This window comes from Akanthomyces muscarius (genome assembly GCF_028009165.1).
Source record: "Akanthomyces muscarius strain Ve6 chromosome Unknown contig_16, whole genome shotgun sequence".
NCBI classification, from domain to species: Eukaryota; Fungi; Ascomycota; class Sordariomycetes; order Hypocreales; family Cordycipitaceae; genus Akanthomyces; species Akanthomyces muscarius.
Genome location: NW_026611617.1, coordinates 508,982 through 531,111, shown reverse-complemented (window position 1 = coordinate 531,111; position 22,130 = coordinate 508,982). Strand labels below are relative to the sequence as shown.

At 52.4% G+C, this 22,130-nt stretch overlaps 7 protein-coding genes across 7 annotated transcripts; 3 read left to right on the top strand and 4 right to left on the bottom strand.

The window, feature by feature from the left end:
• Positions 1–7,118: 7,118 nt before the first annotated feature.
• Positions 7,119–7,478, bottom strand: LMH87_008201 (uncharacterized protein; the record flags this gene model as incomplete). The annotated part of the gene is made up of 2 exons (XM_056195641.1): positions 7,119–7,178; positions 7,278–7,478. 2 exons carry the CDS (start codon positions 7,476–7,478, stop codon positions 7,119–7,121), a joined length of 261 nt encoding a protein of 86 aa, XP_056057293.1.
• An 885-nt stretch (positions 7,479–8,363) lies between these two features.
• LMH87_008200 (uncharacterized protein) lies at positions 8,364–9,772 on the top strand (the record flags this gene model as incomplete). The annotated part of the gene is made up of 3 exons (XM_056195630.1): positions 8,364–9,510; positions 9,634–9,711; positions 9,762–9,772. The coding sequence occupies 3 exons, from the start codon at positions 8,364–8,366 to the stop codon at positions 9,770–9,772; spliced, it is 1,236 nt and encodes a 411-aa protein (XP_056057292.1).
• A 761-nt stretch (positions 9,773–10,533) lies between these two features.
• On the top strand, positions 10,534–11,721 carry LMH87_008199 (uncharacterized protein; the record flags this gene model as incomplete). The annotated part of the gene is made up of 4 exons (XM_056195619.1): positions 10,534–10,706; positions 10,807–11,201; positions 11,294–11,540; positions 11,619–11,721. 4 exons carry the CDS (start codon positions 10,534–10,536, stop codon positions 11,719–11,721), a joined length of 918 nt encoding a protein of 305 aa, XP_056057291.1.
• A 292-nt stretch (positions 11,722–12,013) lies between these two features.
• LMH87_008198 (uncharacterized protein) lies at positions 12,014–14,132 on the bottom strand (the record flags this gene model as incomplete). The annotated part of the gene is made up of 3 exons (XM_056195608.1): positions 12,014–13,657; positions 13,714–13,978; positions 14,038–14,132. 3 exons carry the CDS (start codon positions 14,130–14,132, stop codon positions 12,014–12,016), a joined length of 2,004 nt encoding a protein of 667 aa, XP_056057290.1.
• A 302-nt stretch (positions 14,133–14,434) lies between these two features.
• LMH87_008197 (uncharacterized protein) lies at positions 14,435–16,219 on the bottom strand (the record flags this gene model as incomplete). Its single annotated transcript, XM_056195597.1, has 2 exons — positions 14,435–15,040; positions 15,089–16,219. 2 exons carry the CDS (start codon positions 16,217–16,219, stop codon positions 14,435–14,437), a joined length of 1,737 nt encoding a protein of 578 aa, XP_056057289.1.
• A 557-nt stretch (positions 16,220–16,776) lies between these two features.
• LMH87_008196 (uncharacterized protein) lies at positions 16,777–18,067 on the top strand (the record flags this gene model as incomplete). The annotated part of the gene is made up of 2 exons (XM_056195586.1): positions 16,777–16,814; positions 16,870–18,067. The coding sequence occupies 2 exons, from the start codon at positions 16,777–16,779 to the stop codon at positions 18,065–18,067; spliced, it is 1,236 nt and encodes a 411-aa protein (XP_056057288.1).
• Positions 18,068–18,245: 178 nt separating this feature from the next.
• On the bottom strand, positions 18,246–19,342 carry LMH87_008195 (uncharacterized protein; the record flags this gene model as incomplete). Its single annotated transcript, XM_056195575.1, has 5 exons — positions 18,246–18,271; positions 18,344–18,363; positions 18,426–18,742; positions 18,820–19,188; positions 19,280–19,342. The coding sequence occupies 5 exons, from the start codon at positions 19,340–19,342 to the stop codon at positions 18,246–18,248; spliced, it is 795 nt and encodes a 264-aa protein (XP_056057287.1).
• Between the last annotated feature and the right edge of the window lie 2,788 nt (positions 19,343–22,130).

Below are 22,130 nucleotides of genomic sequence, written 5' to 3'. Positions count from 1 at the left end.
TGCAGATCATCTTGTGGACTAAGCAAGATGCAGCAGGTCCCGGCTGGTTACCTCCCAGCCAGGCGTTTTCCTGGACCACCGTGCACTCGAAGTGTGGCTTTTGTTTTCTGTCGACTGGTTTGGTGTTGGCTATGCGCCTCGTCAAGCTGGAAATGGCCAATGCATGTTTTACCACGGATTTCGTCTCACGTAGCTGACCGCACTGTTCTCCTTTGTCACTACTCCGATGCAGCCGAGAAAATGATTGGCCAGTCAAGAGAGGATCCGAGCGAGAAAACGGCATGTTCCGCTCCGAGACGTACTGGTCCTTGGCGAAATGGCATAAATGGAGACACGAAGGTAGATGACATGTGCGCCGTTCCATGATGAGGCACCGAGAAGTGGTGGCCGCACTATGATGACCGGCTCTCTCAACAATACCCGTTTGGGCACGCCAATGTGATTATCCGGCGACAGTTTGACAGGCGGGTGAATAAGTCGACGGGCCTGTTGCAGTCTTGTCAGCGGCGACAGGAATGTGGGTGGTCATGGTCGAGGATGGGTCGATGCAGTGGAGAAGAGTCCCCAGCCAGGTGCGTTCAGCTTTTGTCTGCACACGATTGATGGAGCTCCATCATGGGCCAGTTTCTGCAATCGCGCAGACGGTGCGGTGTGCACCTGGAAGTGGCCGGAAACAAAGGCGCTGGCGTCTTGATGGCATCGCTCATTCGGCCTGTAATGTAGTCGGGCACCGACGCAGCTAGCACCGGGAAGCACAGTATAAAACTCCTTTGAAATCGTCATCTTGACGAGCTTTGGTACAAGTATGTGGTCCATGCCTTCTGGGGAGACGGGGATTAAAACTCGCTTCCAAGATGTGGTGGTGCGTGCGTCTGCCCTCGGTATACTAGCTTGCAACTGCTGCGCAGTTGGCACGTTAGGTAGCCATCTGCGGTTGACAGGATGGACCTCTTGCCCACATGTCTGATAAGCACCTCAGGACTGGTGTTGCATTACAGACTTCAAGTGCAGCGAATTTTTTCGGAAAAGGTTTCCTCTACCCTGGTCCAAATAACCATGCGTCGGTGTGTCACTTTGGTGCCCGCGGCATAAAGTTCCGTCTCGATCGCCGGCACCCCTACCGACAGGGCCACAACACACCTTATCGGGCATTTCATGTGTGATAAATGACAGACCGCTTGTAATATAGCGACTTGGTAGAAGTATTGCTAGCCCTGCAGGTCCATGTGGGTAGCAGTTCTCAGGTCATAACGCCGTCATATTTGACAAGACTCGCATCGACTCGCGTTGATACGTGAGAACTTTTCACGTCACTTGGTGGCGCAGAGGCAAGAGGTATTGATCACAGCACCGAGCCAAGACGCTTGTTGCGTGGAGCAGTTTATTCATAGAACAGGATCTCAGTGCACAGCTTGGGACGAATTTACTTGAGTAAATTAGAATTTTGAGTTTGGGCCATGCAGTGGCGCATTCGCCCTGACAAGTGTGGGTGACAGAAAATGACGCCGGCTCAAATAATGGAAGCACAGAATTGTTAACTTTTTTTTCATATTTATTCTGTTATTTTCTGTTATGTTCTGTTTGATCATTCCCTATTCTGTACATTTCCCTACCTCCTAGTTTTTGTTATTCCTCTCGTTTCCTTTGTTTCTTCCTGTCTACAGTAGCCAACAGCCACCCGGGTCCTCTTTGCCAGCCTTTTGCATACTCTCAACACAATCAATACGCAATACGCTACATCGGCCAAGTCGGAGTTGATGCAGCACATGATTCAAAGTGACTCACACTGCGAGCGAGTCGATGACGAATGCCTGCCTGGAACTTGATGTAGCTATTTCGAGTCAAAGTGTAGATCCAACCCATGATGTGCATAATCGTTTACGCCGCATGCAGGATCAGAGATGCTAGGGTAACACAGAAACTAGCTAGCTGCATGCACCAATCTACAGTGCCATCCAATTGCCAACTTGTGGCAAGATGCAGGACTCCAAAGTCACACTCAATTGCGCCTCAGTGGAGGTGCAAAGAATGAGGTGTGGGAGCCTAGATGAGGCTGCTCGGCCGGAAACAGCTGGTCTGATTGGACAAGTCTAGGCGCCTGCAACTTGGACGCCACCAAGCTAACATAGTAATGGGCATCAACCAAGCCTAGCGCCGACAATAGGTCACGCAGGACCGATTATCTCCATGCATCTGCACTGCATTGCCGTCCAGATCCGTGACGGAAAACTTGTCCGGTTGAAGAGCAAGAAAGAAAAATATGTTCTCACCCACGAATGATACTGTGATTGTGATGGTGTGTGTGGCGGTGGTAAGTGTCTGTACCGCCGGGGTGGAGGTGTGTCGGCGGAGGCTCAGCCCATGGACTGCGCGCACTGCGAGCCTCCCACTACATAGGTAGGTACATACCAGAGCCGGAGCCGGACGGCTGTCGCCAGCATTTCGCGAAACGACCTGCTTCCTTTGTTGGCTGCAGTGGCTGGCTGTGCATGTACGCTGCAGATCCGGCGACCCCGTTGCCCACATCCCACAGCCACTTTGCCTGTCGCAGCCGTGCAGTGCAGCCTGGCCCCCTGGCTGGTGAAAAAAGGGATTGACCATAGCCCTGTCTAGCTGTGATATGGAGCCGGATGACCCTGTTGTTGGAGGAGCGGCCCCCCTTACCCCCCTCCCCTCCGCTCCTCCCCCAATTGCACTGCCGAACTCTCTTAAGTGGAGAAGCAAGGCATGAGCAAGAGGGATTCGTGTTGCAAGGGCACGGAGGCTCAGAGACCTGGATAGGGACTTGAGATGGGGACGTCGGCGGCCATTCGCGACGGCTTGGAAACATCCAGCCCAGGCGTACATGTAGACCTGGCCAACGGCCACCATCAGCAAGCTAGCCGTGGCGATTTTTTGTCAGTTCCGCCGGGGGCCGGCCTCTCTCCGGAGTCTGCCATGTTTTCCCGTGCACGGTTGTCGATTCGTCGTGACATATCTTTCGATCCATCTTACTCCCCACTTGTTCGTCAATTGACGTCTTCCAAGCGTCAAGTTTGCCAAGCGTGTCGCTGCTCATGGTACAACGGCGGCCTCGAGTTCTACCGTTAGATTTGCCTGATTGAATATTGCGGCGATATGCTTCTTCCCTGGCTGATCGCACGTCGCGCTCTCCTCCTCCTGGTCCTTGCTACCCACCTCGGCAATCCCGTTGCGGGACAGAGTCTTTTAGAAAGAAAAACCTGCCCTGTTTTAGGGCTCTCATTACAGTATAAATGGGTGCCACAGAGGGGTAGACAAGCCTCCCAAACCTCGTTATGGCCTGACAATTTACGGGGCGCTTCCCGCCAAACCGGTCCAGCAAGTCGAGATTGACCAGCTAGTTTGCAGCATCACAGCTGCGTTCAAGCTCCTCGGCTGCCCGCGCGCGCCCTCCGAGTACGCTACCGGCGAGCTGCCGCTGATGCAAAACGTCAGTATCCTTGTCCCTTGCCTGGCACCATCTGCTTGGCATGCCCGAGTCTTGTCGGTCAAACTGTCTGCCGCAACAAGCATTTGGTGCCTAACACATCACATTGTTCGTGTCTGGCCCCTGCTTTGTAGCATTGGAGCTCGCGTACACAGCCATGCAGTAGTGCCACAAGCTAATGTAGCACCGTTGACGCTGGCGCAACAAGTGCGAGACATGCACCCATGCAGCCAGGCAAGTGTCATGGGTTTAGAGCGCCGGCCCGGACGAGGATTAGGCCATCCCGCTCCGATGTAATGCTGACCCCTGGCCCCCTATGCTTGGCCCCAAGCAGGAGACTTTTCATTCTGAGCATTGGCTGGCACGGGGTAGCACAAAAAGACATCGATGGCTGCTTTTGCTATAAACAGGAGAAATTAAAGGAAAATCAGAAGAAGAAAAAGGCCGATGGGCGAGTTGAAGCAAACAAAATAATACCAAACTAGTAACAGTAATCGAAGAATAAAAAGATGAAAGGAATAATAAGACACTACTGTTTGATCATAGTTACTTGGCTGGGATGTACAGTGGCACAGCTCAGGAATGCGGCCAGCGATGGACGTCCTGCAACCGTCTTTGTTGGCGGACCCATGTCTTGGAGCGCACGGCAGAGCGTCCTTGCGTCCATCCATAGTGCGGAGAGGAATGTGCCGGAATTGGAAACAAATCGAGTACCGGACAAACTGACCAAGGCCCTCTCGCCGCCCGAATGACAGACCAGCTCCCTTGATGATATGATTTATTTATTTTCATTTTATAGCATTAAAGTTGCGGCTCTGGCGCGATGCTGCCGGGGCGACCCTGGACGGTCATGCAGGGAGGGCAACGAACTGAAATTATTCGGACAAACAGTCTTTGGAATAGCATGTCAGACTGTGTGACTGACTCGACTTCAACGTATTGAGAGTGGCGCAGATGGGATAGCTCTGGTGAGGGGCATGCTATCCCTGTGTTCTACTACTTTTGCTACTCGTCACTCTGGGATGCTACGTACTCGGTACGTCTTCTCTGTTCGCTCTTCTCATCGTCCTAACTCTTAAGCCGTCCAATGCTACCCAAAGTAGAGCAGACCGTACCGGGTACTAGTGGCTCATAATGGAGGGCGGGCTCACGACTGCTACTGGTAGTCGTATATGGTGTGCTGGTACGCTCTGGTGAGTGGTCATGATTGTAGCTGGCTTTCCGAGTTGGTTGCACACCATTACTTGCGCAGGTACGGCAGGGCACTGACCATGTTTCTTATCGGCTGGTCATGTTAGCCTCTTGGAAACGGGTATATGCTTCGGTTATCATCGGTAGCCGCATGAGCGTGTGATGCTGTCTCCCAGATCAGAGTCCTCGGCTCTAGTTTTTTTTGGTGTCTTCTCTTTTTCGTCAAAGCCTCTTTGTATTGGATTTCTCTCATGGGTCTTTCGTCCTGCGAGTACTCTGTTCGGCGGCGCTGGCAACTGGTAATCCAGACCATGCTCTCCACCATGAGCACGCATTGGCTGATCTCGGAAAGCGCCTTGGCCTTTGCTAGTGGACGCCTCCGTATCCACCACACGTACATTTCCTTGGACAGCGGCACCCCCATCAGCTCGCTGTTGCGTGTCGTTTGGCTGCTGTCGTAAGTGGTTATTACGCTACCCAAGTCGATTGTGTAGCAGTACAGGTGGACTGGGACAGCCACTCCAAGCAGCGAGCTCAGCACATTCCACAACGTAAGAACCGCAGACGTCGGGTACTTGGCAAATGATGGGAAATGGCAATCGGCGAATCGGCATTAGCTGTGACCTCGCGACCATAAATCCGTTCAGCGTGAACATGGAGGACGATCTCGTCGGGAATTAATTTGCGTAGTTTTGTCAAATGACCGCCTCTGCTTCATGCGCCTCACTCCTTGATTACATACGCCCAACGGTCGTGCTTGAGTTTGTTAGCCTCTTGGGTATTCCGATCTGTCTTACATCTGACAATAGAGTTTAATCTGGCTTTTTTTGGTGCCTGTGTGGCAAGGCACACGATCACTGCAGATGGAGGTCAAATAGTGTTTGGAGTATTTACGGCCCGTGTATCAGGCTTCAGTCCCAAGTGGCCAAGTAGAAACGATGGCAGATTTGTGCTAACCTGCATGGGAGACCTCTGCGAGCAGAACAATCACACGGCAACATCGTCATGACCGGGCCCAAGACAAGTGCCAGAGACTACCGCTTGGGATCCGGCGCACATCTGCGTAATGGCAGCTAGCCAAACAGATGCTGCTCTACTTGTTGCTTCTCTACTTGTGCTTGTCTACTTGTGTCTGTCTACTTGTGCTTGTCCAGTACCTGTCTACCACCACTTGTCTTCCAAGCCATGATGAGCAGTGGCGCTCCCACTGGACGCCGTCTATTTGCGCACTAAAACTGTCCGCGTCGACGCCACGATCCACCCCCCCTGTTGTCGCTCCCAAATCGGCCCATTGCCAGTCGTCACGCTGGCCCGCTTGGTCGAAGCGACCCTGGTCTGGTCGCCGTTGTCTGCCAGACAGACTGCCACCAACAACAAGGGCTGCCGGCTCTCTCTTGCATGCAGCCGTGGATTAACCGGGGCTGTCCGGCTGTCGCCGCTCTCTTGCTGCTGTCTACCAGTACGCAACTCTAGCTCTGTCTAGTTGGTGTTGGTCAGGCCATGTTAACAAACTCGGTCAACTAGTAGTAGTGTGGCTTTTGTAATGAGGCATCACAGAATCATCGATGTAGAGCGACAAAGCCACGTGCCTCGCGAGTTGTGATGGTGGTGTGCACCAAGGGACTGCGTGTGTGTGCGTGTCTGCTTGCTGCTACCGTACGGATCACAGTCGCTCTCTTTCTTCCTCTGCTGATGATTACTAGCAGCCCCGACCGACCGGCCCTACTCTGCTCTCAAGTTGGGCGCTGCTGTTTCCGGACGTCGCCCAGACGTGAATTGCAGCAACTGCGACGCCAACCACACTACGACCAAGTAGGCACAGCGTTGGCGCACGCTACATGGCCCCTCTGGTCTGCCTAGTCCAATGCCATCGCCAGGATGCCTGCTCCCGGCATGCCTGCCTGTCTCTGTTCCCTGAACTACCGTTGCTGCTCCCCTCTTTTTCCCTCCTCTGCGCAGTAAAGAACTTGACTTGTCTCTTTTTTTCCGACAGCGTCTGCTGCCAGCCAACTAGTCAAGTTGACTTGACTTGATGGGACGGTCGGGATGGTATAGCTTGACATGGCCCTATCTTTTAGCAGATTTCTTCGCGGACAGCACGGAGTAGCCAGAATCGCATCCGCAATAGCGCAACGCCCGGTCTCCTCTCTCCACTTTGTTACTTGCCAGTCTCAGCCATGTCCTCGGTCGCTCCTGCCGAAGCCCAATTGCAGTGCGCGGCCTTCTCTTGTCAGTTCTCGGGACGCTTTCTCCTTGGAGAATAAATAAATGCTTTGCGGCAGAATGCTGCACACCTGCCTATGCTGACTAGCACAGTAGCAGCAGTTGCCAGCATCGCTACTACATCCGGTTCCTTTACACTCACACCACTCTACTCACCCCCCCCCCCCCCCCCATCACCTTCTCCTTCATTGCTCGCAAATGGTCATTCTCCTTCTTTGCACCCTCCCCTCGGGTACAGTAGATAAGTTTGTCATTTTCAACTAGCAAAGCGACCTTCGCAGTCAAAGCGAGAAAATCTGGCTGCCAGTTGCAGATTCTGTCAGGTTTTTAGTATTAACTTGTTATTACCGTGCCTCGCCTCGTCCGCAACACCACCTTTTCTTTTTTGCGCCTCTATCCTGGCAACACCACTTACAATAGACGGAAGCGGATCCGTGAAGAGAAACTCGCCCCGCCAGATACCAACCCCAACACCCACCTCGATACGACGCTTCCAATAACGCCAGAGGGCATTCGTCTTAGCCGTCCTCTTAAATACCCCCGTTGCAAGCAGACCACCCAGGAACAATTGCCTGGTCCAGCATAGCTCGTGCTTGCCAGTGCTACCAACCATCATTGACTTTTCTTTCCTTCTCTTTTCTCGGCCGTCTCCGGGCTGCGCAACCAACTCTCTTTGCTCAGTCGCACAGTCTACGTTACTCGTCAAGAACAGCTCAACTTTGAACGCGCTTGTGCACTGTCCAGGATCGCCGGCAAAGCTCTGTCCTATGCGGCTCTTCAAACTCTATACCCCATCTTGTCCAAATCTGGTCCTCTTCTAGACCGCACTTGGCTTGCATCCCCCTCCCACCCGACTCGGCCCAGGGCTCCCTTGTCACAGCCTAGCTTCCCATTCTGCTCATAAGCTCCTCGACACCCGCCGCCCGGAAGTTAAAACAAAGCAGTCCCCGCCACGGCTCGATCGAAGTTTGCAAGCCCCAGAACTTACTTTTCTTCATCTTTTCTCTACTTGTCGACACTTAGCAAAGCGGCACCCACAAACTGCCTCGACATCACAGTGGTGAATCATCACCAAGCCTTCACCACTTCACCCAACTTTTCTGGTCACAATCACGTCCCTGTGGCTTATTGGTTCCTTACGCCTCTTCACGCCTCTTAACTCAGTCATACAATATCTGCGGCCAAAGACGGAAAATAGCGGAAACAGTCTATCCTCCTACATCAAAGTCGCCATTGCTTTTTATTCTCTCTTCTCCTCTCCCTTTTCCTCAACTTCTCCCACCGAGCGCCATACGCAGCTCGACAAACTTTCATCCTTCTTCGACTTTTGTTTATCCAAACTTTTTTCCTGGCCACTTGAATGATTTAGCTGGTCCTTGTGCCATCTTTCTCAATTCTAGTCCAGCTTTTTGACTTTTTTCCTTCTTTAGCACCCCAAGATCCCAGGGGCTGTTTAAACCTCCAACTTAACTTCGAAGAAACTTCGTGCTAGTCATCGACAATGGAGAATCAGTCGGCACCGTTGGTTCCTACATTCGAGGGGCATATCTCGACGACTCTTGATGGTCTCATACTCTTCGAGGCGTGCTTGACCGGTGTCCTTAACCATGTCCCCCGTCGTCCTCACGATCGTGAGCGTCAAGAACTCATCAAGAGCGGGAACATCTTCATCTACGAGGAGCACTCTTCCGGCATCAAGCGCTGGACCGATGGAGTCTCCTGGAGTCCAAGCCGAATTCTTGGCAACTTCCTGATCTACCGGGAGCTGGACAAGCCTTTCCCCCCTGGCGAGAAGAAACGAGCCCTGAAGAAGAGTAAAAAGTCGCCTCAGGGTATCGTGAAGTCTGAGCCGCTGGCGACCCTGAACATGCCATATGTGGGGGCTGCAGGTCTTGATCAATCCGGCAACAGCAAAGACCAGGAACGATCTCTAATCGGCTCTCTTGTTGACTCGTACTCTTTCAAGGATAACGGTCTTGTCAAGAAGACGATCAGCGTCTCTTTCAACGGCGTCACCCATCACATGGTCAGCTACTACAACGTGGACGACGTTACCTCGGGGAAGCTTGAAACCCCATCCAGCAGCGTGCATCTGCGAGGCATTACCCCTCGCCCCGCGCTCTTGCTTTCTCAGAACTTCCGAACTCCCGTCCATGAGGTTGAGTATGCGCTGGCGACCGACAATACCGGGGCCATGCCTACCCAGTATGGTCCTGATCACGGTTCCATCAACGGCGGCACTGGTGTCCTTCACCGTGCCATGATGCAGGGAAACCTACAGAACGCCATGAACTTGAATAGCATTCATCAAAGCGGCTCGTCTCCTTCTTACATGTTTCCACAACATGCTACGACTACACCAAACGGCTACCCGGCTTCACATTCTACGGCTACACCGAACGGCTACCCAGCCTCGCACTCTACGAATACACAGAACGGCTACCCATCTACACATCCCACGAGCGCACACGACGGTTACTCAGCTTCACATTCCGCTGGCGCACAAAACGGCTACGCGGGTCACGTTGCAAATTCGAGTTTCCAGGCTGCTATACCGCAGCAGATGTCCTACGGAGGCAATCCAGCGGGCAACTACTCTCTGTATCATCATATGGAAGGTGCTCCTGGGGAAGTCTGGAATTTTCCGGGTCTGGAGGGCGACTCTGACCAGCAATATTATGCTCAGGGTCATGTTCAGTGGCCCAACGGGCCCAATTCACTCCACCGGACATAACCATGTTCTGCACTTGCTATATTGAATTTTTACGGAGTTTTCTGCACTTCTACTCGGCACAACGTCGTTGCCCTTGTTATTGCTACTGTATTATTTATCACCTGGGAGCGACGAGGTACAGATGGATTAGACCCGTCAGCATGTACTTTGACTAACGTTGTAAAGCGTTTTTTTGATTAATTAATTATACCAGTTATTTGTTACTATTAGTACTCGTGATACCACACGATGTTTACTGTTTACACAGCACCACATAATATGATGTGATTTTATAGTGTTACTTGATCTTGATTCCTGCGTCCTGTACCAGTATCGTGATGTGAAAAGTGCGCTCGCTTCCAGCAGTGCCTACCCTATGGTCACACATAATGCATACTGGGGGTCTCGTAGACAGATGTCGGAGCACCAAATTTGTCGCTCTTTGGGATGCCCTCGCGAAGGAACAAGTACCATGTCCGACAATTTACAATGGTTGTCTGGTTGCATCATAGCTCTCGGCGGTGGACGGGGTTCGACGACACGTTCTGTCATTCTCTCAATGTAGCTTTTCCCCTCTACAATGCCACAAACACCACGGAGAGTGCCATCGCATGTATTCAAGAGCATAGTAAATAGTATAAAAAAGTCGATTAATATAATTACATGCTTGAGACAGCATATACCATCAAATCATGAATAGTATTATACTTAACTTGAGTATCATATTACTATTTACAGAAACCCTGCTTAGTTTCTACCTACACCCAATAACTAGGTAGCGTTCCTTTCCCCGACCCACCGCAGCTCTGCACAAGTCACTATCGGAAAGCGACAATGCTTTTTGCCATTGATTGACAGCCTCGAAACGTCGCAAAATCAGAATATTACTCGTCCCTCGCCCTGACGAGGTTGCAAAATAGAGCAAGCGGTGGAGCTGTAGCCCGCAATTACCGCCGTGATGCTTCCCTCGCAAACCGCAGCGGCGGTCCTTGGCCGGACGGCGTGGCGCAGAACGCTTCTCTCGCGGCCGCCGCGGCTCGCTTGCCCTACACGGTCGATGTCCTTCTTCGCGCGACCGCTGCTCCGTTCCAATACTGCCCCCATCGCGCCGAAGCTGCGTCGAGAGACCTCGTATGTGTGCATCGATGAAGCCCACCCCCCCCCCCCCCCCGGCCCCAAACCGCGTTCGGAGCAACCAATCGAACGTTTCGCTAACCCGCCTCGAAAATAGCTCCAAGTCTCCTGTACCACCCAAATCGCAGTCTCCCGCGGAAGCGAACGATGACAATCAAATACGAACGAGTTCAGGGCAGAAGCCCGACGTCACGAAAGCGTCCAATCCCTTGTCTGACCCGACCCTGCACGAAGACATATATACATTACCGAATATCCTCACGTTCTCCAGACTAGTGGCGGCGCCGTTCATCGGATATTTTGTCTTGCATGATTCTCATGCCTGGGCAGCAGGGCTGTTGGTGTATGCCGGCGTGACGGATCTCCTGGACGGATGGATTGCGCGACGATGGAACCGCCAGACGGTTGTAGGAACAGTCATAGACCCAATGGCAGACAAGGTGCTCATGACTGTCTTGACAGTGTGTCTTGCTGTCAAAGGGGCGTTGCCAGGTGTGTATTCCATAGACATGTCACCTCTGGTGGACTGGAAGACTTCTCCCAGGTATCATGAGAGCTCCCATACTGACAATGCACGGGAACAGTTTGGGTGGCGAGCATCATTCTCGGTAGAGACGTCGGACTCGGCATCGCGGCTATTTACTATCGTTGGATATCCCTTCCGCCTCCGAAAACATTTGCGCGGTATTGGGACTTTTCTCTACCCTCTGCGGAGGTCCGTCCCACCACGATCAGCAAGTACAACACTTTTCTTCAGCTGGCCCTAGTAGGCGTGACCACGGGGGCGCCTCTTGTGCCTGTCGACTTGTCGCAGGCCTTGACCATTATGCAGTAAGCTGGCCTCCATCCACTTTCCCTTCTTTACCAGGTGGCTTTGTATCGTGTGCATCAAGCTAATAGTGCCAAAAGATACGTTGTAGCCGCTACGACAGTATGGAGCGGTGCGAGTTATATCTACACAAAGGATGCGGTGAAAATCCTCAATGCGCCCAAGAAGAAGTCCAAGCAATGATTTGCATCGGCGTGCTCAAGATCCTTGCTCATGAGTCGGAGCAGAGCTTGTGGACCTTTGGCAATTATGTCAGAAAGACTGTATTCATCACTTCCCTTTCGGGCTCATTCAGTCGAGCAAGGCTGAAAATACTTGTACAATAAAATCATGTTACACTGCGGCTTCTCTATGCTAAATTTTGCTATTTTACATGTATTGAATACTAGGAACCAAAGACTAGAGCCGTTGGCCTCTGATTCAATGTCCCGTGGTCTTGTTTTTTTACATCATTGCTTCGTGTGGTAGCGAGCCACTATGTACTTTCAGCAGCCATCGGCTTGGAGTCGGAGCGACGCCGAACATATGCAAGCAAGCGCAAACTGCCAGATGGTGTTACGCCTTCTACGCGGCGAGCTTGGGCTAGAGTCTCGGGGCGAGTTATTTTGAGGACCTCTCGCTCTGAAAGTGCGAGACCAGGAACAGCGTCGTAGTCCAGATCCAGAGGCAGCTGGACACCCTCGTCGTTTTTGAACTTTCCAATGGCAGCCTCATGCATTCTGATGTAAGGTGCATATGTTGCCTCCAAGACAACGCGATCTCGGATTCGCGGCGAAAAGTCCATGATGCCAGGAATCAGTGAGTTGAGATGTTCCATATTTGCACGAGTATTTGCATTAGACAGGCGCACCACATCGATTCCACTGCGTCGGCGCGAATCCCGCTTGGTTTGGAAACCATGCTTCCTCCACTGCTCTGTCGAGAGAGATACAGCATCGAGGCTCTTGGTCAGCTTGTCGATCTGATCTTTTTCGTCAGAAAAGGCCTGCCAGCGACGGTCGGCAACGACGCCCCATTCACGGCCCTTTTCAGTAAGTCGTAAATCGGCATTGTCAGCTCGTGCCGCCATGCGGAACTCGCTGCGGGAGGTGAACATGCGATAAGGTTCGGTCACTCCCTTGGTGACTAGGTCATCCACCATGATGCCAATGTATCCGTCAGATCTGGACAGTGACACTCCTGAAAGACCAACCGCCGCTCGTCCAGCATTGATTCCCGCGAGGATACCTTGACCAGCTGCCTCTTCGTAGCCGGTGGTGCCATTGATTTGACCAGCGAGGTACAGACCGCCGATTGCCTTGGTTTCCAGTGTAGACTTTAGTCCACGAGGATCGATGTAATCGTACTCCACACCATACCCTGGTTGTAGCATTTTGACTTGCTCGAGGCCGACAATGGTTTTTAGTGCTTGCTCTTGTCCTTCGGGAGGAATGGTCATGGATAAGCCGTTCGGGTAGATGACAGGGTCGTCAAAGCCTTCAGGCTCAAGCCAAACAATGTGTCGTTCCTTGTCGGCGAACCGGATAACTTTGGACTCCAAAGAAGGGCAGTATCGAGGACCTTTGACAGATTCGCGGATATGTATTGTTTTATCCAAATTATCCCGTATCACGTCATGCGTTGCATGGTTCGTATAGGTCATACTGCAGGTGAGCTGCTCCTGGACTGCAACGCTGCTGTTCAGATAGCTGAAGGGGTTTGGTGAGTCATCGCCATACTGCGTCTCCATGACATCGAAGTTGATGCTTGATCTGTCCAATCGAGGGGGCGTTCCCGTCTTCAGGCGACCAAGCTGGAAGCCAGCATCTCGCAGCGATTTACTCAGGCCAAACGTTGCCGCTTCGCCTAGCCGACCTGCTGGATATGTTTGCAGTCCGATGTGAATCTCCCCGCCTAGAAAAGTCCCAGTGGTTATGATCACTCGTTTTGTGGGAATGATGTCGCCAGAGTCGAGTCGGACGCCAGATATGGCGGGATGTGCTGTACCGGATTCGGTTTCTTCCGTCGACAGGACAATGTCGGATACGGAATCGAGTATTATGGACAGGTTCGGATATGATTGAAGCTCTTCGCGCATGTGCTTCTGGTAGAGCTTTCGGTCGATTTGCGCTCGTGGACCCTGGAAAGACGGCCACAAGTTAGTCCAGTGTCAGCACGCATGATGTATTTACATACCCAAACTGCCGGTCCTTTGCTTCGATTCAGTACGTGGAACTGGACGCCAGCCTTATCGATTATGCGCCCAGCGACACCGTCGAGCGCATCGATCTCGCGGAGTATGGTTCCCTTGCCAATGCCTCCGAAGCTGGGGTTGCAGGAGCAAGTGCCGAGATTTTCTATCTTTGGCGTGATGAGCGCCGTCCGAGCCCCAGCCCGCGCTGCCGCTGTGCAGGCTTCAGCGCCGGCATGGCCGCCGCCTATGACAACCACGTCGAAGGTCCTGCCAGACGTTCATTGTCAGCAACAAAAGGGAAGCCCCGTGCGACGGTTGATGCTCACCTAGCGCCCTCGGAGGCTGTCGCTAAATGCCTTCGCCGGCTTATCGTCGATATAATGCGTCTCCCGCGCGCTCTTTGTCGCAGAATCGCATGCATGACAGTCGTTGTGAGCTGTCAAGAGAAAATTCGTAGTCGCAACTCCTGTCGCGCAACTTTTCGGTGGAGCAAATTTGCAGGTGATTGGCTCGCCGACTTATGTCGCCTTGTGTAGTTGGAGCGGCAGGTGTTCAACAGACAAGACAGTCTAATACTTGAATAAAAATCGTTACGAGAAATAACTTGAACCCTTCTTGTGATATAATAAGTCGGGTCTATATTTATAAAAATGGCTTTCTTTCCAGGCGCATCTTCGTTGTCAGGTATCTGCCAATGCCGCAGCACTTAGAAGGTGTCTCGTTCTATCTGCGGGCTCGGATGTCGGGCCACGAGCTGACTGCGTCGTCTACCTCCTCCATAAAGGTACTGGTATTGTGAATTGATGTCCCTCCCAAGACAACTCGAACGCCCGGGGTCGTTGCGTTGATGCCTGCAATCATTTTCGCTTCTTCGTATGTTGCACCTCCAACCATAAAGACGATGATATCCTGCGGCTTGTCCCTGGTAGTTCCTCCTCCGTCAACAAATGGGTATTGTTGCTCCTTTAAGCGGCCTTTGACGAGGTTTTGAAGCGTGCTTTCGAGCAGTGTCGTATGTTGTGTGTAAACATTCTCCACGCCCTTGAGGCCCTTGAAGCGGTTAGAGGCACCGGCAAATATTCCTCCCGATTCGAATATGTCGGAAATGCCACCCTGCGCTTGCGAGGAGTGCAGAGATGTGTGGTACGCAAGTACCTTGTCTACCATGGCGGCTTGGCGCGGCTGCACATTACCAGCTGCCACGAGAAGATCGGTGAGCATCGGCAAAGAGTTGGACGGCTGTCTATGATAGCGCAGAGCATATAAAGTCACCAGCGCAACTTTGCTGTCAGCTGTCACTTGCGGGTTTTGCAGTAGCGTTTGTATCGACTGTCTCCCTGTTAGCGATGCTCGCGTCTAATTTAGTAGCATACACACCCGTAGGTCGTTGTTGTGATTGTCATTGCAGGCTAGACTCTGCTCTAGCTCACTGACTTCCAGCAAATTCTCAGCTGCAACACGTCTGCTAAGTTCGGAGACGAGGGTGACGTGTTTGCTGACGTTGCTAGATAGCTTTCGAAACTCGGGATATTCTTCAATGAAGCGTTTCATATCAGCAATCGATTCAATGTCGGCATTATTCTTTGTCTTTGATTGATACTGCTCCACGTATTCCTTGATCGAACTCCCAAGATCTCCGAAATTGAGAAACATGTTCTTCTTGAAGAAAGGGTCTTGATCTTGTGATAAAATGATTTCTCGCAACTCTGGTCGGATGTCGGGCACGTCCTCAAGATTCACACGGCCATTTTGAATACCGAGAAGATGGTTCACCATAGCTTGGTAGGTCCATTGTGTCAGTAGCGGGGTAACGGGGTCTTCGCGACGATCGAGAACCAGCAAGATTGGCGGCGTGTCGACTTTTCGGAAATCAAACAGCTGTTCTTCCTGGGTCATGAGGTACCGAACTTCGGTAGCCAGCTTCTTTGCCATAGAACTGCTCTTTGCGTATCGAATGAGCGGTTTCTTCTTGAGCGATAGCAAAACAGCCACTAATCCATCCGCACATCGTTGGAGAGAATCTGGATTCCAAGTCTCCGGGTTGCCCGCAAAAATACGCCATCTTGGTAGCAGAATCTCGAAGCTGAAAAGGTCTGGATTTATGACCGTGTAGTCAGCAAAGTGCTCTTGGACAACCTTGACAACTTCGTGATCATCCGCCTCAGCCAATCGCTCAAGTGAAGACTTCTTCGCCACATTGGTAAAGTAGAAATGATATTCGCCGTATTTGGGGTCTCTTAGCTCGTCAATCAGGAGCTGGATGGTCTCTGGTGAGGGGCGCACGAGACAGAGGCAGCGTAGATGCCTCATCTTCTCTCTGGCAGTATTGTCCAGGCGATCAGTCAGGTAGACCTCGTGGTTGAGAAGGTTTGACTGCGTTATGGCTGTTGAGACAATCGGGACTGTGTCTCTGTCCAAAATTAAAATCTTCATTTTTGACGATGACGACTCGCCCGCTGGCATCACTATCTTGGCGATGTAGCCTGAAATCGCCTGAGAGACGTCCATGGTGACGGAGGACCGGTCCTGCCGTTTCGATGCTCTTTAGCTGCTGTGTGAATTTCTCTGAGCTTTGACGGTCTTTGAGATTCGCATATATGTTGAGCGATTCCTGTTCGCGGGGTTTGGCCCTTGTGCTAGCTCTGGCGCAAGTCGATGAGGCTCGAGAGTGACAACGTGAGCTGTCCACGCTACGTCACGTTGGCACCCGCTATATGAATTAGTCCCGGTCGATGCATACGCCACCAGACAGGCCTTTGCTGTTGTCGTTTTGATCAGGCCGGGCGAGCTTGATCTGATGCAGTGTGAATAATTTCAGATAAAACATTCTTCGCGAGCAATACATCGTTTTTTTCTTTCTCTTTTTTGGAAGTAAAATAAATCAAGTACGAGTCTCGCACATGCAGATTCCAAAACGCTATATCGCAGTGACAGAACGTGTGGCGGGGCGCGCTCGCTCTGGGTCCAGGGATAGTAGGTAGCTCTTACATCCACCAATTCAATCACCCGAAGCAGGCAGTTCAAAAGGCGTCTTGAAGCTCAAAACTGTGGCCGAGACGCTGGAAATGTCAACAGGCACTTGCCCTGCGCGGTCAGAACCCACGTAAGATTACCGCGATCCTCTCACTCTGCGTCCATTCGCTGACACGCCGCCCCAGGCTCTCCTTTACGCAAGGATTCATCGTTGGGCAGATCTCTGTGGTTGTGATACTTGCCGCGTTTATCAAGTTCTTTATATTCGGAGACCCCCCTTCACCAGATGTCACAGCCTCATTGCGCGCAACAGAGCGCCGTTCCCGGACTCTGGCACACAAGCAATCTCTACTCACGCTAAGATCTCAGGGCCATCGCCATGGTCAGGGATTGAATCGCAAAAAATCAACGGTCCTTCGCAATCCACCAGCCCTTACAATTGGCTCCATTCTCAGCAAGACGTACTATAATGTCGATAGCCACCAGCCGGAAAGTCTAGATTGGTTCAATGTCTTGGTTGGCCAGACGATTGCTCAGTTTCGCAGCGATGCGCAGCACGACGACGCTATTCTCAACTCGCTGACAAAGGCACTCAATGGCACTTCGCGACCAGATTTCATTGATGAAATACGGGTGACAGAGCTCAGCTTGGGTGAAGATTTCCCCATCTTCAGCAACTGTCGCATAATCCCCGTCGACGAGGATGGCATCAGCCTAGGTGCGGGTATTCGGTTTGACCCCGCCACTGCAGCGCGCGACGGCACACGCCTCCAGGCACGAATGGACGTGGATTTGAGCGACATGCTCACTTTGGCGGTAGAGACGAAGCTTCTCTTAAACTACCCCAAAAAGCTTTCGGCCATTTTGCCTGTGGCCCTGGCCGTGTCGGTGGTCAGGTTCAGTGGCACTCTATCCATCTCCTTTATCCCGAGTAACCCCTCTCAGTCGACACCAGCCATGATGACGTTTAACTTTCTGGATGACTACCGACTAGACTTTTCTGTTAGAAGTCTGCTTGGGAGCCGGTCTCGACTGCAAGACGTCCCGAAAATTGCACAGCTCGTCGAGGCCAGGCTTCACAAGTGGTTTGACGAGCGGGCAGTGGAACCGCGCTTCCAAGAGATTGCTCTTCCTAGTCTATGGCCTCGCAAGAAGAATACGCGAGGCCCGGATGACGCGATGGGCGAAGGTTCGGGCTCCATGGGCCGTGCTAAAGGCAAGGAGACTGAACGCGAACTTCGTGAAGACATGCGCAGCAGGGATTCGTTTGGCGATGCGGATCTAAGGGATGCAGCTTCCATGCGCCGTAGGAGGTCCTGGCGAGATGAGGATGATTATGCTATGCCGGGCTCGCTGCCCGGAGTAAGGCTGGATGCGCGGTAACGACGTACACTGCGTGGTAGAATCATATTGAATGGCGGTATTTCCATCTTGTAGCTGTACAATAAATAGAACGAGAGCAATTCTTCTCGACATACGTTGTTTTGGTCAAGGGGAAATGTATCATTCTCAATCTGATATAGCGTGGTGGCTTTGTATGTTTTAGCAATGATCCCCTACTTTACTCCATGGATGACGATCCGGACACTACTTGAGCAGACCCAGTGGAGAGTCAGTGAGCGAGTGCAGGCTTCGCCACCAGCAGACCAAGCCACCTACCAGGAGAACATAATATGAAACTGTCCACTTCAGAAGGATGCCCCGGCTTGTGTTGATAGGTAGCCAATATGGCTCCATATACCCCCAGACGCGCGGGAGGCCAAGAGAATTGCAGAAGGCGTGAACGAGCACTACAGCAAGGAGTGATCCGGTTTGCAGGAAGAGAAATGTGACGTAGGCGCCAAACACGGACGTATAGGTCAGCTGTATGACAGTGCGGGCTACGGCGGCGTAGATGGGAAGTCCAGGGTTGGTGAGACGAAACTCGTAAAAGTGGTGGATGTGAGCAACACCAAATACAAGAGGCGACAGGAATATAATACTGGAAGGGCTGGCTTTGGCTAATACCAGAAGCGGGACTACAGCAGAGCGAAACAGGCATTCTTCGGTGACGGGTCCCTGCAGTGAGTTAGTCAAGAGCAGGGCATGTGAGAGAGTTGGTCAGTGGAGACGGCGTGTGCACGAGGTGTACATACAGCGACAATGTTTCGCCATTCTGGCCAACTCTGCCAGAGGCGTTGTAAGCCTGTGCCTATGTAGCGCCAACCACCGTCGATAAAGAGACTTTCGTACAGAGGGCCTGCGAAGAGGGTGGCTGTCAGCAGTAGGGCTTTGGCGGATTCAACCAGGCGGACAGGCCAGTAGCCCATCAGGTAGAGGGCGGGACGCTGTTGAGACAGGCAGCAGAGTGTGATGAGGGTGACGATGGAGCAGGCTGTGGTGGAGAGCGTCACGGCTCGCACACGGGCACGGATTGCAGCTGGATCATCTCTGGATCGTGACGGAGAGGGCCTTGTGGCATCTGATGCGTAAAGGGGGAGCACGTATATGATGGAGTATGCCAGCTGTTTGGTTGTGTCAGCTTCAGGGTTGGCGGCGGTGTGCATTTGACATGGTGGACGGAGGCTCAAACCGGCCGGTCTACGGAAAGCTTACCATCAGCCCCGAGGCTTGCAGAATGCTCAGCTCGGCGGCTGGAGCAGACGCTGTCATATCCATGATAAGTAAGGGGCAAGCTACCACGGCACGGTGCGTTTGGGGTGAGCAGTGGCAGGTGAGCCTCCTTGGTTCGGTAGTTGGCAAGTTGACCGCCGTGGTTGAGATTTCAACCCCTAGTCACCAACTGACGATGTCTGCCCTGGTCGGTTTGGTTTGGTTTGGTGTGGGGCATGGATCAACTACCCGGGCTGGGCTCGATCTGCTGTCTCTAATTATGGATGATGAGCGGTCTCACGTTGCATCGTCAGTTGAATTCTGATACGGTTGGATCGGACGTCTCGCGGCCGACTCCTGGTGACATGGCTCGATGTTGGAATGGAGGAGACCTGTGCGCTGTCCACGGCTAGCGCGCGGTTACAATTGCTAGGGCTACATTTGGGACGAGGTTGGGGTGCGTTTGCACTGTGGCACGCGGTGCATGACCAGCTGTCGGCTTCCTGCTTCTATTTATTGCATTGTCTCACGATTTTTGTTTGCAGGCGAATTCTTTGTTTCTCCCTTGAACAGCTGGTTACTTTTTCGTCTGTGCTGTGTCCACTGCCTAGGCGTGAGCAGGGTTTCGCAGTGGGCTGCGACGCGTTTCGTGTACGGACGCGTCGGATGCTAAAATTACTCCTGCATTCGTAATTTTACGTCCTGCAGGTCGCAGATGTGGCGCTGCCTTAGCTCTGGTGTGCACTAAGTTAGCCTGACCTGACGTCTTGGACCACGTCTGGCCACGACAGCGTGGTTTGGTGGGCTGTCGTTTCATGAAGCGCTGGGAGCTCATGGCTGGCGCTGGCGATGCCATGCTATCGTTTGCTTCTGTTGGAAATTGGACATGGTCAGAGCCTCTGAGGTGTGGTGTTTGTGTGTGGCTGCATATTTTGAGGACTCGGCCTGGCTTCTCAGATGCGATTTGTCCAATGGTTCTTGTCTTGCATCTAGTGTGGCTACGACAATGGCTGCGACCGGACGGTTGCGCATGTACGGGGTGCTGGTACATTGTCTCGACTGTCTCGACTGTCTCGATTGTCTCGATTCTGAACTGCTCTGTGGTTCGTCCATGTGTAGCTATCTAAAAAAGACCTGGTGCCTGTGGTCTGGAAGGGAACCGCTAACTTAACAGGGGCACTCTGATCTACGCATGTGCGCATGCAGGAGGCATCAAACATGCCAAAACGCACGTCTCCCACGAAACATTAACCAAGCGGCACATCACCGGCATTAACAAACGAGTCGAACTCCAACGCAACAGAGCAACAGCAACGATGATAATGGCATCGAAGGGAAAGTATAACGAACAGGAAGGTCTGTTCACATGCAGGGTAGCCAGTCAAAACGGCCAGATCAGAAAGATCAGCACAAGTAAAAGAAAGGCTAAAACAATCCGCCAGGCACACATCCACACCGTACCAAGGCGGCGGGTAATATAGCGGCGGCCCAAGGGGCAGGGGCAACAGTCAACTACTAACGTTAGTTACTACCTACGTACTGTGGTACTACTGGTAGCAACTGGGTGACTGGGTACCTTGCGACCTGACGAACCCTGACGTTTGAATATCATTGCACGAAGCGCCTGGGCGAGAGAACAGCCTCCAACCCCCCACAAACACGGGATGAGGCTCAGTATCGCGCCCTCTCACCGCAAGATTCCGCAGAGAAACATTCTGGCAACATCGGGCCAGACTGCGACCTGTTTCCTCCGTCTGCCCAATAAAAGTTGAACGACCGTGTAGAATGGAGCTGGAGTGGCTCCCACCTGCAGCAAGTTATTAAACCTGCGCCACTAGCTGCAGCCGCCGCTATGGTTCGCCCAAAGCCTCCCCGGCTCTGGACCTGCAGGTCGGAGACAATGTGGCCCTGCGTCCATGGTCAGTGGCCAGTGGCCAGTGTTCCTGGTCCAAGTGGCCGTCATTGTCATACCCCAGCCAGTCCTACGGCTTGTTCGCGCCCCAGCTGGTGCATCCACGAGCACGACGCCCATCCCACAGGCCGGCCTCTTCTTGTGCCATGTTTCTTTCTCCCTCACCCAGCAATCTTCTTACATTCTTTCATTCTTTCATGATCGCGCAAAAGTAATTCTTTCTTTTTCTTCCATTCTATACGCTCATTCATAATTATTGTTACACTCTTATTCCTTAATTCTGTCCAACATCACGGCCCACGCTCACTCATCCCGCTAATCTGTCGTCTCACCCCATACTACGCAATACTCTGGTTTACGGCTTATCTGTCACTCAATCTGACGAAAAGCGCCTCAATAATAAAAGAAAGGACGGGAATTCCACCAAATCGCCCCAACTGTACCTCTCAGGCACGCCTCTACACGCCAAATCCTCTCACAGCCGGAAGAGCACAAGCAGCACTGTCGCAGACGATACTGGCCTGGACTCAGGAGCCGGAGCTGGAACCGGAATTGAAATACCCAAATCAACAATCTGCAGATAGAGAACCGGGCAATGGGTTTTGCAACCACGCCCACAACCGCCTAGGAGCGCCAGCCATGTCAAACCCACGGCTGCCCTTGCAGGACCGCAGCAACCTCCAGAGTAACCTGCAAATCAGAGTTGTACCGTACAGCCCTCCTCGTTTGAGCTCGGATTTTTCTGCCCATCTGGACATAGACACTTGCAGCCCAGGATGTGTAACATCGCCAGCGAACGTGGAGGTTTACCAAAGCGACACGCCGCAGACACAGCGCCTGCCTGCTGACTCTAGTCCGGCATTCTCAAGTCCGGCATCGCCACTGGGAGTGTACACAAGACCATCCAACCAGGATCCCAACAGACGCAGAGCCAGCACGCCT